Source organism: Leuciscus leuciscus, assembly GCF_965113295.1.
Source record: "Leuciscus leuciscus genome assembly, chromosome: 13".
Lineage (NCBI taxonomy): Eukaryota > Metazoa > Chordata > Actinopteri > Cypriniformes > Leuciscidae > Leuciscus > Leuciscus leuciscus.
This window is the reverse complement of record NC_138737.1, coordinates 38,911,470-38,929,357: the sequence shown is the minus strand read 5'-3', so window position 1 is coordinate 38,929,357 and position 17,888 is coordinate 38,911,470. Positions and strand designations below refer to the sequence as shown.

General features: G+C 35.8%; 1 protein-coding gene across 2 annotated transcripts; it reads left to right on the top strand.

Annotated features, from left to right (window-relative positions):
• Positions 1 to 151: 151 nt before the first annotated feature.
• Positions 152 to 15,238, top strand: LOC309513046 (RING finger protein 122). 2 transcript variants are annotated; one of them, XM_082188838.1, is made up of 6 exons: positions 152 to 1,904; positions 6,833 to 6,989; positions 11,677 to 11,722; positions 11,828 to 11,869; positions 12,829 to 12,908; positions 13,746 to 15,238. In XM_082188838.1, exons 1-6 carry the CDS (start codon positions 1,880 to 1,882, stop codon positions 13,858 to 13,860), a joined length of 465 nt encoding a protein of 154 aa, XP_082044964.1. In that variant the 5' UTR covers positions 152 to 1,879; the 3' UTR covers positions 13,861 to 15,238. The 2 variants fall into 2 exon arrangements, with proteins under 2 accessions (XP_082044964.1, XP_082044963.1); XM_082188837.1 differs by having other exon boundaries at positions 12,826 to 12,908.
• Positions 15,239 to 17,888: the final 2,650 nt, after the last annotated feature.

Sequence of the window (17,888 nt, the reverse complement as noted above, 5' to 3'; positions counted from 1 at the left end):
TTATTTTACAGTCCTGTTCCCCATGTACATAATACTTCTTATAGTGATTGCAATAACTGGGTAATAACTAGGTACTAACCCTGAACCTAGCCTTAACCAATGTAGTTATACCTATATTACCCAGTACTTTCTTAGGGAAGTACACTGTATGAACACGCACTGTAAAATGAAGTGAGACCAAAATTGCACGACAAAACATCAACGAGGGCGACTCGGGGTAGCCTTGAGGTCTCCGGTTTGAGTTTGCATGTTCTCCCTGTGACTCCGGGTGCTCCAATTTTCCCCACAAACAGTTTTCTCCAAAAACATGCAGTATCGGGGAATTGGAGACGCTAAATTGTCCGTAGGTGTGAATGTGCATGTGTGTGTGTGTGTGAGTCCCACGCCATGAAAAGGTAAGGGTTGGGGAAAGACCTGGTGACCAAACCTGGAAAAATCACCGTCAAGAAAATTCATGGACAGTTTGGCAAGAGATGGACATAGAATCAGTCGGATTAGACGGTGGCGGAGGGGTTAATGAAAGGCACTTCATGCTTTATGTGCCAGAAGAGGGCAGTATGGTCTCACATGGCATGTTTATACACAATTTGATTCAGTTTTTAACATAATTTATTTTACAATAATGATAAATATACCGTAGTACATTATTTAAACTGGATTATATATATTTATATTATTGTCTGTGTGTGTGTGTATATGTATTTACACACACAGACATGCACACACACACACACACACACATATATAAACACAAACATTTATGTTAGATGCGAATAATCGTGATTATTAAATGTGTTATTCATGCATGCTAAGAAATTAACTTTGTTTACTGTTATAAATAAACCTCGGCAGCCACAACATCATAAATAAATGGAGAGGGTATCGAGGCCCTTGGGGGCCCCTCAGGACCAGGATCTTGAAGAGGCATGCAGAGTAAACTTTATTTACTTGGGGCAGTTTAAGGGCCTCTCCTATATCTCCATACCACCGTATTGTGACCCATGAGGGTGGGCTCTTCTAAGAGTACTGAGGCCCTTTGACGGCCCCTGCCAATCACAGAACCAGGCATAAAGGTGGGTACTTTTGACTCAAGCCATCATACTCAAAAGCCCAATATACTCCCAGCAAACAGGTAACGTTTTAGAACTTTAGCTAACGTTCTGGACAATGAAAAATCTTTCTTCCAGTTAATAAAAACGTTAGCACTAAAACATTACAATTGCTCACAGTGCGTCGTTTCGTTGCAAACGATCAGAGAACGTTCAGAACGTTTTCATAACTTAATTGGAACGTTAGCACGTTCTTAGAACATATTTTTTGCCAGCTGGGTAATAATGAGTCTTGCTCCGGCAAACACCACTCGCTTTTTCTGAAAAAATCTAGTTTGTGTTTCAGAATCGTTATTTTGAACGTTGCTATTGTATTTCTATTCAAATTAATTTAATTTCAAATACTTATACATAACATTTAACGTGCTACTTGAATGTTAAAATGACTTGTTTATGTGTGCATAACATAAGTGAGTCAGAGATGACCGGGGAGATGTGCTGGTGGAGATTGGCTCTGTTCGGTGCTCATCACTCGGGCTGGGAGGGTCTTTAACTCGCTCGCTTTAGTTCTCAATGGATGCCAACATCAGCCACGACGCGCGAGCTGAGGAAAAACGACGCGCGCATCGCACTTAAACGCGCGCGAACGGCACAATATGAGCCGAATGTCGTGAATGTGACTGTATTTACTGACTCGCATCGTGTGAGGAGGACTGTGTTTAGTCAGATGAATCCAGATGTGCTGACAGAGCGACAGACAGACAGAGGGCATCATCTCTCTGTTTATAAACACACATCTGTTCATAGAGAGGAATCACACGGGTGGATTGATGCAGCCTTTCCAGTGGTGCAACGGTAAGATCACCTTTATCCTTCCTGGAATAGTGTGGGAGTTTATAGGCTGTACTATATGAAAACACAATAAAAGATGGGAAAAGGTTGAGGGTTTATATACACAAACAATAGGTTCTGCTAAATGGGTCAATGACAAAGATGTCTGAGATGATGATGAGGAGAAATCTAGTTTGAAACGCACGTGCCAGGTTTTAGAAATGTAATATTTCTATCCATATTGGTTTCATACATTTTGAAAAACGTTTATTCCACAATCTCTACAAAAAAAAGTTGGATTTAATGAGTAAAAATGTCAAGTGGTGTAACCATACTAAAATTATTTCTTTATAGCCTACACTGAATACTCTTCACAATTTAAACATATTTTTCAAAGTGATATTTTTTCAAATCACATAGGCTATCTTAGAGCCATGAATTATGTAATATATAGGCTTTGATGTTTTCTTAGGGTTATTCATTTGGCCTGTACAAAAAGTGTCTTTTTATATGTCCAAAATAAAAGTTTTTCTTTTTTCTTTTTTTCTTTTACAAAACAGACAAGACTTAAAAGATTAGTTCACCCCAAAATTAAAATGATCTCATAATTTACTCTCCCTCAAGCCAGGTGTATATGACTTTCTTTCAGCCAAACACAATTGGAGTTATATTAATATCCTGAATCTTCCAAGCTTTATAATGGCAGTGAATAGAGAGTTTTTGAAGCCCATAAAAGTGCATCCATCCATCATATAATCCATATGGCTCCAGGGGGGTTATAAAGGCCTTCTGAAGCGAAGCCATGGGTTTTTGAAAGAAAAATATCCATATTTATAACTTTATAAACTATAATTCAGTCGCAGATTAAAATGCATGTTTGAGCTGCTTCAATTTCCACTGACAGATCTTAAAATATGTCAGTGTCATTGTTTTGTCTCAACTTAATAGATGTCAAATCATTGACCAGATCTTTATCCACTTAATGTTCATTGTTGTCTCTAACTGTTACAGTATATATTGTATTAATAAAGCATATATGAGGACCTCACACCCACTTTTAACGCAGTATCATGAAGATTTTGACACTTAAAGGGACAATCATCCTGATGGAATAGATATTTGAATAGATTATTGATATTTTGTGGCATTCGTTCCTTTAGATCTGATACAGATCTACTTCTCGTTCTGTCTCGAGTCTTGAGATTCATTAAGGGCTGCTGAAAATATTTCGATTACACCCTTGTTTCATATTTATAGGTCATTCCATATTTGCCTTGAAAGCGCTTCATAGTCGAGAGCCCCATAATCTCCTGGGGTTGTTAATATTTCATGCACATTTTCAGTCTGCTTTTTTGTTAAAGACCCCTGTGGTGAAAAACAAGTATTTAATGTTGTTTATGTGTCTGTGTGATGGTCAAATCATGTGCAAATTTCACAGTCAACACCATTGTTTTCTCCTTAAAACGTGCTGTGTTTAAGGATCTGGTTTCCCAACACAAAAGAGCAGAGTTTAAATCCCGGGAAAGGGAGTCTCGCTCCGCAAACGGCTTTCTCTAGTGTTCTCTTACTGAAAAAACGTGTCTGTTAAATGGCCAGCAACTGTAGTGACCTAGTTTTGCTTACACACTTTTACGCTTGTGTCTCTTCCACACACCCCCTCATCTTACCGACTGCTTTATTTATTTATTTATTTATTTATTTATTTATTTATTTATTTATTTATTTATTTATTTATTTATTTATTTATTTATTTATTTATTTATTTATTTTTTGTTACTGCTAACAACACAAACACTTATAAGAAATGCACTTGTACTGAATGTATACTTGTTGTGTACTTCAAATCTTATCTTGTAAGTATATATAAAAACTACTACTGTTATGATATAATATTAATGAAATAAAAGGCCACTTAAGTGTGCTTAAGAGATACACTTTCATCATGATTTTTCTTTGAAATAATGTCAAATTAAAAGTTTTACATTAAAGTTAAATCATTGTGTTTAAATACATTTTAAGTACACTTATTTTGATGTGTTAACTAACATAATAAATCACAAGTACTTTTGTGTTTTGTGATATTACATTTTTGATATTTTAAATGTACTTAAATTGCAACGATCACATACAGGTTTAATTAAAAACAAATGTCATTTATATTGAAACTTGTATGTATTTGTTGCAATTTAGTACATTTAAATACACGTATATTTTAGTTTAGGTTACATTTTATTTTAAATAAAAAGAACTGTAATTAACTGTAACTGTAAATGTACTTATACATTTAAGTACTGAGTAATAATAATTAACTACATGTACTTACTAGAGGGTTAGGGTTTTAGGTTACACTTTATTTTAAGGTGTCACTGTTACAGTGTAATTATATATTTAAGTACTGAGTAATATTAAGCAACTACATGTACTTACTATAGGGTTAGGGTAGGATTAGGGTTTGGTTGAGGGTTAGTTGCATGTAATTATGCATCATTTACTGTTATTACTATGGTAAGTGCATGTAACAAATGTAACAAGGACACAGTAAAATAAAGTGTTACTGGGTTTGGATTGGGGTTTGGTTTAGGGTTAGTTCGTAGCACGTAATTATGCATAATTTATAGTTATTACGTGTAACATGTGTAACAAGGACACTGTAAAATAAAGTGTTACCTTTAGTTTAGCATAAATACTCGTCAGTAGAGATGATGTACTTGATGATGAAAAAATCACTCTTAAGTTCATATTAAGTTAATATGAATTTAAATGATAATACATTTTCATTTAATTGCAAATAACACGCAGTTAAGTGTCAGAAATGCATTCAGTTCACACTTAAATATAGCTTATTCTTTTAAAGTATTTAATTTATTTAATTAGTACTGACTAAAAAAGTCAACTTCTTTTTCATAACGGACAAAAAATAAACAGTACAATACAATACAATACAGTATAACTAATTCAATAATAAAGATACCAGCATAATACCATTAAGTAATAATACAAATATTATGCATGCATACAATTATTGCATTATTAAATCATTTATTATGAAAATTAATTATGATCAAATAATTAATAAAACAAAAATATTATGGTAAATTTAGGCAAAAACATTTAAGATAAAGTGTGTGGGACAAAGCAACAGATAATATGTTTATCAAGCTGATATATAAGAAAAAGAGCAGACTGGTGATCGACTAGACAGTTGACTGGGAATCGGGAATGTGGGGAAAAGCCTCCGATTTTAAATCAGTTTTCAATAATATATTTAAAAGTCTCTATTCAAGTTCTCGAGGACATTATGGGAGTGTGAGAATGAAGTGGAGAGACTATCGATTTCCTCTGACTCTACTTGAGGGAGTCGTGTCTCACTTTCAGCAGAAATGATGTTAAATGACAATGTTATTGATTTCCGTTGGTCCAGAGATGACAGAAATGAAAAAGCCACTGTTTATTTGTTTCAGTTGTCAACTGGGATCAGGAATACCAAGTGCCATCCTTGTCATTTATTTAAAGAAATAGTTCAAAAATGAAAACTCACCTTCATGTTGTTCCCAACCTCTCTTTCATCTTTGATACTTAAATGAAGATATTTGAACGAAATCTGAGAGATTTATGTCGCAACTACAACTTTGCCGCTTCAGAAAGTTCGTAATGGGATTGTAAAACTAATCCATATGAATTGAGCGGTTGAGTCCAAATTTTCTGAAAAGACACGTATTGACTACATTAAATCTGTTCATCGCTTTATATGATGAACAGATTTAATTTAGGCTTTTATTAAGCACAGTTCTTTTCCCATTGGGTGGTTCAAGGGTCGCTGGATTCTGCAGGCTCATAGAATCTTTCACGACAGGTTTTAGTGATGCACAGATTGTTAGCGGTCAGTTCACACTCTTGTGTTTCCTCTTATGGAGAATCTAAACATATGACCAAGGCTTGACATTAACATCCACCAACCCGTCAAATGTGTGTGTGTTTCAGCAGTGGTGTGTAACGCAGTCACTCCTGCTAGCCACTAAAACTGAATTTTATATATAATATGTACATTTTTCAATCCTAGTCTTTTAAAAAGGCATCTGAAATAATAAACCAAGTGCAATGTAGTGTTGTCAAAAATATAGATTTTTCAATACATATCAATACTGAAATATCTGAGACGCTTCCAATACTCATTTCCCACAGAATAGACACATGATACCAGCATCTCTTTCTCTCTCTCTCTCTCGTCTCTCCGACAGCGAGTGACACACAAACCCGCCTCTCCTCACTCACTCCTTTCATTTGCTCCGGATGAATATTGCTGGGTTTACAGAGCTTGAGTTATGGCTTGGGATTGCGCATATTCAGCATAATTTTGCACCGATTTTATGCTCATAAAGCTGCCTCTCAGAACTAAACTGAGTTCTTTTTCACTGCTTATTGCTCTTAAACAGTCAAATACACACAAAATAATGTCAAAATGCCGGTCTTAGCGAGTATTTACGTAAACACAGTCAGTTTTAAGTGAACATAAACAGTTGAGAAAGATAACGCATGTGTAACAGTATATTGGATCCGTGCGTCAGGTCTTAAAGTGACAGCAGCCTAATATTCCTGCTGCCAAATTATGACATAATATTAAAAATATCTATATGGCAGTTTTTCCCATGGTGTCGATGTCAAAATTGTGGCCAGTGAAAATGCTGAGTGGTTTGTAACTTTGGAAAACCACTAGCCACAGCGGATGCTGAGCAAAAAAGGTAATGTCAAGCCCTGAGTATGCCGTGAAAGTCATTAAGAATCACTGTTTTTTGCCCAGTGAATGGTGGAATCAAGTCTTATTAAACACATTAAGATTAGTCATTAAACTATATTTGTGTTCTGTTTGAATTATGTGTTGTTTTCCTGTTATAGTGTTTTAGTGATCAGATTTCACTTGACTGCCTCTGAATCCCCTGTCCTTGCGTGTATAGGGTGCTTCTGCGGTTTGGGACTGATCTACTCCAATAAGACCTGCACTATGCCATCCGTCAGCTTCCAGGACCTGCCTCTCAATATCTATATGGTTATCTTCGGCACAGGCATCTTTGTCTTCGTTCTCAGCCTCATATTCTGCTGCTATTTTATAAGGTAAATCTGATCTCATGCACACACACAAACACACAGGACAGGTGCACAAGCATATCTATCTTATCTATAACAGGAATCTGCTGTTTCTCACAGCACACATGCAGACGTCAGGGCGGCTCGTGTCACCAACACATTTGATGGGTGTTAAACAATGCAAACTGCTTCAAATATCTTAATCAAAATATGCCAATCCACTTTACAATCTAGTTATATTTTATGGTATTGTAGCGTTTTCTTTCAAGTTAATTTCTTTTCTTTTTCTTTATTTCCTTATATATTATATCCTATCATTTTTGTTTCTTTTCTTTTCCTATATCCTATCATATATAACACATATCCTACCATACCCTATATCCTTCCTATCCTATCCTATCCGATATATCCTATCCTTTCCTATATTCAAATATCAAACACGTCATATACCATATATCCTACTAGGGCTGGGCGGTATATCGAGTTTGTACAATATATCGATCTTTTTTTAAGAAACGATATGGAATGAGGCAATACCTTTTATATGGATGGTAGTTTGATACGAGTGCATACGAGGACTCAGAGTGAGCTGCTGCGGGGAGAGTGCTTCATCATCCAGTTTGTCCTAAACATGATCCATGCTTTACATTAAGGGCTTTAAAATCAATGGTAAGATTATAACACGTATGGTTTAAAGCGGCTTGTCCCGTCAGATGTTCTGACATATCATGTGCTGACAGACAGATATATTCTTGCGCTGTTGAATGTGTTTGAGATGTGGTGTTTTCCTCAGTGCATAACTTTCATTTTGCTGGTATATTCTCCATCTGTAAATGTTAGAAAATCATGCAAATCCGTTTTGCTGGCAGAAGTGAATCTCCGCTAAACTTCACAGATTTCCGTGAACGAGCCAAAACAAACGGAGCGCAAAAATTCTGACTAAAATATACATATTGCTTATATGTTATATATTAAATATATTTGTTGTTGGGCAATAAATGTGCCAAATGTAGAATTTAAAACCTACAAGTAAGTGCATTTTTATGATAGCAGTAACTCTAAAACTATAAAACCATTTGTGGTAATCAAATGTAGGTTAATTAGTCTGTGCTTTTGTTTGTATTTATTTTCATTTTTTAGTTTAGTGAATTTTAAAAATGTTACAATGTTAGAATGTAATGTGATTTTTAACCCTTTTTTTGCTCATAATATATACCAGAGCATACATTACGTTCACTATATTTGCATTTATAGCCTTCAATATGAACATTGTTTCCAGGACAACATTGGGCAGGATGTGAATTATTATTTATTTATTTATAAATAAACAGTTTTTTTTTATTTATCCAAAAACGTAGAAAATACCGAGATGTATACCGTATATCGCCATTCAACCCAAAAATACAGAAATATTGTTTTTTGACCATATCGCCCAGCCCTTTCATACCCTATCCTATCCTATCCTATCCTATCCTATCCTATCCTATCCTATCCTACCCTACCCTACCCTACCCTATACTATATCCTCTCCTCTCCTCTCCTCTCCTCTCCTCTCCTCTCCTCTCCTCTCCCCTCCCCTCCACTCCACTCATATCCTATCCTACCATACCCTACCCTACCCTACACTATACTATATCCTATCCTATCCTATCCTACCCTACCCTATCCTACCCTACCCTACCCTACCCTACCCTATCCTATCCTATCCTACCCTATCCTATCCTATCCTATCCTATCCTATCCTATCCTATCCTACCCTACCCTACACTATCCTATCCTATCCTAACCTATCCTATCCTACCCTACCCTATACTATATCCTATCCTATCCTATCCTATCCTATCCTATCCTATCCTATCCTAACCTATCCTATACTATATCCTATCCTATCCTATCCTATCCTATCCTATTCTATTCTATTCTATTCTATTCTATTCTATTCTATTCTATTCTATTCTATCCTATCCTATCCTACCCTATTCTATTCTATTCTATTCTATTCTATTCTATTCTATTCTATTCTATTCTATTCTATTCTATATCCTATCCTATCCTATCCTATCCTATCCTAATCCTATCCTATCCTATCCTATCCTATCCTATCCTATCCTATCCTATCCTATCCTATCCTATCCTACCCTATCCTATCCTATCCTATCCTAGCCTAGCCTACCCTACCCTACCCTACCCTACCCTATCCTCTCCTACCCTATCCTATCCTATCCTACCCTATCCTATACTATCCTATCCTACCCTCTCCTATCCTATCCTATCCTATCCTATCCTATCCTCTCCTACCCTATCCTACACTATCCTATCCTATCCTACACTATCCTACCCTATCCTATCCTACCCTACCCTACCCTACCCTATCCTATTCTAACCTATCCTATCCTAATCTATCCTATTCCATCCTACCCTACCCTATCCTATCCCATCCTATCCGATCCTACACTACACTACACTACACTACACTATCCTATCCTATCCTATCCTATCCTATCCTATCCTATCCTATCCTATCCTATCCTATCCTACCCTACCCTATCCTATCCTACTTTATCCTATCCTATCCTACCCTATCCTGTACTATACTATACTATACTATACTATCCTATAATCATATATCAAACACGTCATATACCATATATCCTACCACACCCTATCCTATCCTATCCTATAATCATATATCATATACATCATCATATCCTACCATACCCTATCTCATACTATATTAACTTATACTATACCATCTTATCCTTTCCTATATCATATATCCTATCCTATCCTTTCCTATAATCATATATCATATATGTCATATATCATATATCCTACCCTATCTTATCCTATCGCATATTTGATATTGTAAGGGGTTTTACAGTCAAAGACCCAGAACCAGATATGATGAATGACCCAGAGTCAGAATTATAATAAATTGAAGAAAAGTTTTACTGAAGATAGTTTGCAGTTTTATCAGCAGAAGTCAGCTTCAAGACTCACACAGGAGTTTGTAGCCCGCCCGCTTACCGTTACAAAGATCACAGCAGTTATACCCTTCACCAAGGTCTAAGCTACGTCCTTGCTTCAGGTTGCAGTTTCTGATTGGCTAAGAGATGGATAGATAGGAGAGTATGTCGCCATTAGTCAAGATAGTTGTCGCACGATTCCTAGATTTAGGTCTGCGGTGACCTCGGATGTCGGAGAAAGGCGTCTTCGGGTCTGTTGTCGCATGCCGAAGTGTCCCATAGCTCCTACTGTATACAAGACCTGCACAGAACATCCAACGCACACACAAAAGCACTAGGGAATCACAGCTTCTCCAAGGTTGAAGAAAGCCTGAGCTAGCTATCATCAGGACAAACTACCAAAACATACTGATAATACATTCCCTTCTCAGGAAGAAGTACAGATACTATTCACTTTAGTTTCTAGAGAAATACACATGAAAGAGGTACTGTGATTCTGTAAATCAGAACCCCTGTAACCTTAACTCGTCAGCTAGAAACAGATACTGTATATAGACAACACACGTTGAGGGTCACATCAGAATGTATAAAAGCAGCTGGTTAACACTCACAGCAAACATATGATTAAAAGTATATTTGAACCACTCACTTCTTGAATATAGAAATGATTTATGTAGAAATGCTTATCCTTGATTATTAATCACTCATTACATAGACACTGAAGCAGCAGCGGATTCCAGTCCACCCACTTTAATATCATATCCTATCATACATCAAATATTATATCCTATCCTATTTTTGTATATCCTATCCTATCCTATCTCATATACTATCATATGTCATGTCATATCATATATCCTATCCTATCCTATCCTATTCTATCCTATCCTATCCTATCCTATCCTATCCTATCCTATCCTATCCTATCCTATCCTATCCTATCCTATCCTATCCTATCCTATCATTTTCCTTTTCTTTTCTTATCTTTTCTTTTCTTTTCAATTCAATTAATTTAATTTATTCTTTTCTTTAACTTCTTCTTCTTCTTCTTCTTTATTTCATTATCTATCCTATTCTATCCTATCTCTTTTGTTTCTTTTTTTCTTTCCTTATCTATGCTATCTTATCCTATTCATTTTTTTGTTTCCTTATCTGTCCTATCCTTTTGTTTTCTGTCTATGATCTATGTGTTTTGTTGTAAACAACTGTAAAATGAAGTGTATTGATGGCAAAGCACAGACAGAAGACTTCTATAATTTATCATTATTTTAAATGATTTCTCTGTTGACTATTGCACAACATGTAAATCATGTCAAATGCAAATGAAAGCCCTTCAAGAAAATTAGCATTGCAGACGCTGAAGAGCTTGTGTCGTGATTCTACTGCCATACAAATCAGTGATTCACCGGTGAAACTGAACTCAGGTTTAATCCTGGACCTGAAAATGACTCATGCCGTGTCCATGTTACAGATTCAGCCATACTTAGTGAGTTATACTTTCACTTTATCTTGAGGTATCTCTCTCCTACTGTGAACGTGAAGACCAGAATTCACATCAGACCATCTGATACAGTTAAAACAATTACTTAAAATCAGTCATAGTATCCCAGTATAACTTTGATGTTGACAGTTTCGTAAGTGACTTAATATAATAAAAACAACAAGACTGATAATCTAAAATAGAGTGAATTATACTTCTCATCATTTTTCAGTAATTGTATGCTTTATCTTTCCTATGTCATCAATAGTAAATTGAGACATCAAGCCCAAAGTGAGCGCTTTGGATACAGAGAGGTAAGAGAGAGTAAGAAGAAATGCTTTAAAGAAGTCATAGCTGACATATTTATCATGATAGTCAATGCTAATTGTACTTACTGTTGGCATTTGTGTCGATTGCAGGTTATTTTAAAAGGAGACCCGAAGAAGCTGAATCTTCATGGGGTAAGAAACTGCCTTGACTCCTGGAAAACCTGGAAATATCAGGGAGTCGTGGAAACTAAAGTCTAAGAAATTTCTATAGTAAATACAATATATTTTTTAGTTATGCTCAGCTCTAAAACATTAAGGGCCGGATTTACTAACAGCTTGCTCTAGCAAACCTTATTTTGGTGTGAAAATAAATAAATAAAGACACGCAGTGAAAAATTAGCGATGACAAGGTGAGGACACAGTTATTTTTGAGGCTGACCTTAGAAAAAATAAGTATACTTCAAGTTCATTTTATTAAGTATACGTAGGTAAAGTTCAAGTATATTTTTAAGTATGTAGGAAGTATACTAATATCAATGTACTAGAAGTATACTTGTAAGTGTATTGTTTCCATACTACTTTAGTTTACTATTATTTAATACTACTTTAGTATTACTATTTAGTTTACTACTAATACTTATAGTATAGTACTATGTTCATATTTAGTTGTTATTTTTTTAGCTTGAAATATACCTTTAACTGTACTTTAACTCTTTCCATTTTAAAAACATTTTATTCTAGCTTTGGTGATTGAGGAGATTCCCCCTTCCATATGTAAAGCGCTTTGAGTATCCAGAAAAGCCATATATAAATGTAACGAATTATTAATTAATTATTACTGTATATCAAAACATAGATGGAGTAGATTGAGTTCATCAACACCTCCAAAGCCTCAGTCCTACAGTATATCATCAACATTAAACAGCATATAAATCATAACTGCCTAATGTTTCTGAATGAAATGTTTTTCGCTTTCAGGGAAAGAGTTAATATCGCGATATCTCTACACCCCTAGTAATAATATGTGACAATATTACTGTTTTTACTGTATTTTTTATCAAATAAAAACAGCCTAGCAATAGATAATCTATAATTGAAGCTTCCATGCATTTGTTTCCTCTTTTCCTCCTTGTTTTGTCCCTCTACAGCAGACGTGTGCCGTGTGCCTGGAGGACTTTAAGGTGAAAGATGAGCTGGGAGTGTTGCCGTGCCAACATGCCTTTCACAGGAGGTAATAAGAAGGAGTGAAACAGCTGGTGTTCATAAAGCTTCATCTGCTATTGTTAGCAGCACTGCGAATGACAGGAGACGGGCTGATCCCGAACTATACTGCGCTGTTTCTCTTCAACATTCTCTGTTTCCCATTGCATTTAGGCCCTTTAGTTTACTGATGTCTATTTAGATATAGCAGATTGATTAATACCAATTGGATATTAAAATTTGATAAAAAAATCTAGCAAAAAAGGGGAAAGGGTCAAATTCTAGCGGTGTAGCGATACCCTCATGTCACGATACTGAACTCACGATACGATATTATTGCGATACTCCAAGACACATGATAAAAGGTTAACAAAAAATGTACTGTTGATTAAAATGCTAAATTTGATATTACATTGTGTGTGTGTAAATGAATAGGCTTGGACTTGGTGCTGGAAACCCAATGCACAGGACAATAGAGACACCAGAATAAAAATATTATAATATATATATAATTAATAATATATATTATTTTAGACAAATATTCTTGCACTCTGTCACTGACTAGGTATATTTAAAATAATGTAGGCCAATTTTTACTGGTAACATTTGGCATTATCAGGACACACAAATATTCCCCCATTGCATTATTATACATTATATTCAACATTATATATAGTAGTTTAATGTAGTACTGACACTAAAACTCTGTAAACTTTATTTTTATTCTCACACAGTAATTTTTATTTTGGGTGAACTACACACAATACATATTGTCACCATCCACGACTGATGCATTTTTGTTTTGCGATATACACATGCATATTGTTGACTAATTGCAGTGTGTGTGTGTGTGTGTGTGTGTTTGCAGGTGTGTGGTGAAGTGGCTGGAGGTGCGCTGTGTGTGTCCCATGTGTAATAAACCCCTGGGCGGATCGCCGGAGCAGAACCAGAGCATCGGGACTCTGCTGGATGAGCTGGTGTAGACGAACATCTGACTCTCTCTGGAGTCTTTTACAGACATCAACAGCCCGAATACTCTCTGATCCGACACCTTATTCTGAGACTGAACCTCACAGATCAATTAAACACAAGGGAAACCATAGATGCTTGACTGAAGAAACTTGAAAGGCTTTATATCTTTTGAGAAAAGGCCTTTAATTTGAAGTCTAGCCGAGCTGTTCAGTCAATGTCAGCTTGGATGCTGACTCGAGGCTAATTCACTACAGGTTCTCTGAGGAATTTACTGTATAAAGGGGTTTATGAGTAAAATTAGGTCTTTGGTCAACACTACTTCAAGGTTTATGAAGTGCTTTATAAACTCGTAAGAACTACAACTACCAAGAGGATGTGAGTTTTAATACTTGAGCAAACAAACAACCATTGTAGTCTTTAAAGGATTAGTTCACTTCAGAATACAAATTTCCTGATAGTTTACTCTCCCCCACGTCATCCAAGATGTTCATGTCTTTCTTTCTTCAGTCGAAAAGAAATGTAGGTTTTTGAGGAAAACGTTCAAGGATTTTTCTCCATATAGTGACCGTATGGCGGACGGCTTACAGACTCCCATAAGACTTTGAAGCTGCACTGAAACTCACATTTGGACCTTCAACCCGTTGGACCCCACTGAAGTCACTATATGGAGAAAAATCCTGGGATGTTTTCCTCAAAAACCTTCATTTCTTTTCGACTGAAGAAAGACAGACATGAGCATCTTGGATGACGTTGGGGAGAGTAAACTATCAGGAAATTGTAATTCTGAAGTGAACTAATCCTTTAAGTAGAAACGTTTTAAAGCACACAGCAGTTTTACAATTGTCATCTGAGGTATCAATGTGTGTAATTCAAGTTGTAGAACAAACAGTGCCAAAATGAAATGTAAAAACAGACCGTATTTTACTCCAAAACCACTAAAAACCCATCTGAGACTCCTGTGAGAGCTCATCGCTGGGTTTTAGGACTACAAACTGAACATCTCTACTGTAAATGCTCTACATAAGACCGGCTGATGGAGGACACTGCGTTTACAGCGTTCCAGCAGCAACAGCACAGTGCGTTGGGCCCAAAGAAATTCATCACAGAGTGAATGAGTGTGTGAGTGAGTGGGTTTTACAGTCATCAGTAGTTGTGACAGATGTCACGTTCATTCTCTAGATTATATGTGCACAAATCATCGACTGTCTTAAGAGATTTTTAGCAAACACTACCACAGAAATGGGCTGCCAGTGAAAACACAAGTGACTTTCTTTTTATATTTGGAGTGTTTCGTGTTTGTTCATTGTAATCTGTTTGCCATTGTTATCTGCAGTGTTTTAGTCAATGTTTTCACACCAAAAAAAAAAAAAAAAAGAACATTTGACAGCATTTATCTGTGCAGTATGTTTCCTTTTCTCTCTCTGTCTCTCTCTCTCTCTCTCTCTCTCTCTCTCTCTGTGTGTGTGTGTGTGTGTGCAGCTGACCTTTGACCTGTTAACTGTCACATGTGGAAAACATATGATCTTAGATGGTTGTAAATCATGAATGCTTTGGAATACAGATCTAAAGCAGATTATTGCAGAGGTGAAAAGAAGTAAATAAAGTTATAGAAGTTGTTCAAGTTTACTGTAAAGCATATGTACTTTACAGTATTTATTTTATTTTATACAATATATATATATATATTTTTTAAATAATAATTTGCAATCTACAATTGCTAGAAAATCTAATTTGAAGTTGATATTACAAACATTTCGTTGCTGTGAGATTTTCTTTAGGCGCTATACCTAAAATAGCCACCAGGTGATCGGCCATTGGTTAACATGACGCTGTTCACACTATCACACGCATCACTCACGCTAACAAATACAAATCAATGACTTTTCATCGAAAATGTAACTGCATTCTAGTGCTGTAAAAACCAAGGAGAGGTAACCTTTTAGAGGTGCGATTGATGTGCTGGTTATGTTTTTTTTTTATGTAGGCCTATAACTAAATATGCAATATCCATATGCAAAATTATCACATTAATGATAAAACTAAATGTTGTGAAAATCCTCTGCTAATGTCTATTGCAGATACAGATATTCATACATGTGGATAACTAGGTTTTCATTTGCACATCGACCGTTCCAATATGGCGGACGGCTTACAGACTCCCATAATCCATTATTCCCAATTTATTTCAGCCTTTCCTTTCCTTCAGCTCTTTCACTTCACACTTGGACAGCACGTACACACGTTGACCAGCAACGTGTTTCTCCTTTTGTGATTTTGATTTTGAATGAATATGACAACAACACAAAAGAATATGGCCATGTGACCTGAGAGCTTTCAGGTAAAAGATGAGATGCGAATGTTGCCATGACAACAGCACTTTCACTGGAGGCGAGTGAACATCCAGACAACAGGTTGGTGAGGCTGAGGTTTGATTCGTTCAGGTTATTCATCGCTTCGTCACTCGACGGTGTTTTCAGAGAGGTCACCTGACGCATTTTACATGATGTTCAGTGAAATAGACTGCTGTTGTCACTATGTTTTTGATTAACTTACATAGATTGTGTCATGTGTTTATGAATGTTTATGATTCAAACATTTTGCTGATCTGACAAATATACTCATACTGTGGAATTCATGTAATTCATGGGCTGCATCCAAAATCGCATACTTCCCTATATAGTAGGCGAAAAACAGTATGCCTAGGCTATGACAAAAGAAGTAGGCTATGTCTGTATTCACAGTACTCATAAAAGAGTCGGCTAAAGTACTCGGATGATCAGGTGAGATTGATTCTAAAGTGTGCATATGATGGACACTTTACTATCCCATGAGGCCACAGGAGAGGATTTTGACTGACAGTGAAGCGACGCTGGTAGGTCACGTGATAATGACAACATGGCGGATGTAGTAGGCCTACGTCCGGATTGCGATTATATTACACTCATCCATACTATATAGAACATACTCTTTTTTTTTTTGCGGCCGTGGAGTAATTTCTTATTCAAAATAACCTACTCAATAGAGTATGTGATATCGGACGCAGCCATGGTGAAAAACTACCCATTGCAAATTGCAGTATTTATTATAAATGATTAATTTGTGCACATCATTAGCCTATCTTTTTAAATTCACATGCCTCGTAATCTTTAATCAAAATAACTTTCCCTCCCTCTTGCAGCAACATCTCTTCTCTTCTCTGATGACATGTTTACTGGCGTGAGGGCGGAGCAACCTGTCACTCACATCATGAGATCGACCAATAGCAAACCACGACCATCCAATCAAAACAGAGAAGAAATTTGAATCAGAAAAATTGTATTTCCCAATTTTAATGATAGGCCTATTGTCCATCTTCGATAAATCAGTATCACTTTCCATAAACAAGATCATTGTGTCAGTTATTGTATTGAAAAACAAATAAATAATGAAACTTGGGAAGTAAAACTGAAAACTCTTATTTACAGAACCAACACCTTCTTGGATAAAAAAAAAAAAAAAAAGTAATTACAAGGATATAATATCGATTTATTATTTTAAAGTGAGTTTTTTTTCTACCTATGAAGATGACTGACACTAGCAAAACTCAAAATGTACAGCTTCGAAATCGAATTTTATTGTCTTTTGCTCTGAATTAAAAAGTCTTGCTGATTCCCTATGTGAATTTGAAAGAAACAAAAAAAAGCAATTAAAACATCCCAGAATAAAGTCACCTGTGAACAGAGATCCCATGTTTAAATGAGATCTTTCTATCCGCCTTGAGACAAAACGAAAGTAATGCACATTTACTTTCTTGCCTTTCCTTATATTTTTTTATTTTGTTTGCTTATTTAATAATTGTATGTATTATCTGTTTAAATGTCAATACTCTATGTCACTCGTACAAAGTCAATTGTTCTACTCATTGTTAATTTAAAATGTCCGTATGCTTTATGTTAATGGAATGAATGTAAATTGTTGTTACTTTTAAAAACTCAGCACGCCATGATTCCGGGAATAGGCCTATATGGACAAAATTAAGGAAGTGTCTTACAAAATACTT

What these genes read in the sequence shown, in the direction of transcription:
- LOC309513046 (XM_082188837.1), top strand. Translation starts at nt 1,880, where the DNA reads ATGCAGCCTTTCCAGTGGTGCAACG. An exon ending in TTCTGCTGCTATTTTATAAG is followed by an intron (nt 6,990 to 11,676) that starts GTAAATCTGATC and finishes TGTCATCAATAG; the next exon opens with TAAATTGAGACATCAAGCCC. An exon ending in CAACATGCCTTTCACAGGAG is followed by an intron (nt 12,909 to 13,745) that starts GTAATAAGAAGG and finishes GTGTGTTTGCAG; the next exon opens with GTGTGTGGTGAAGTGGCTGG.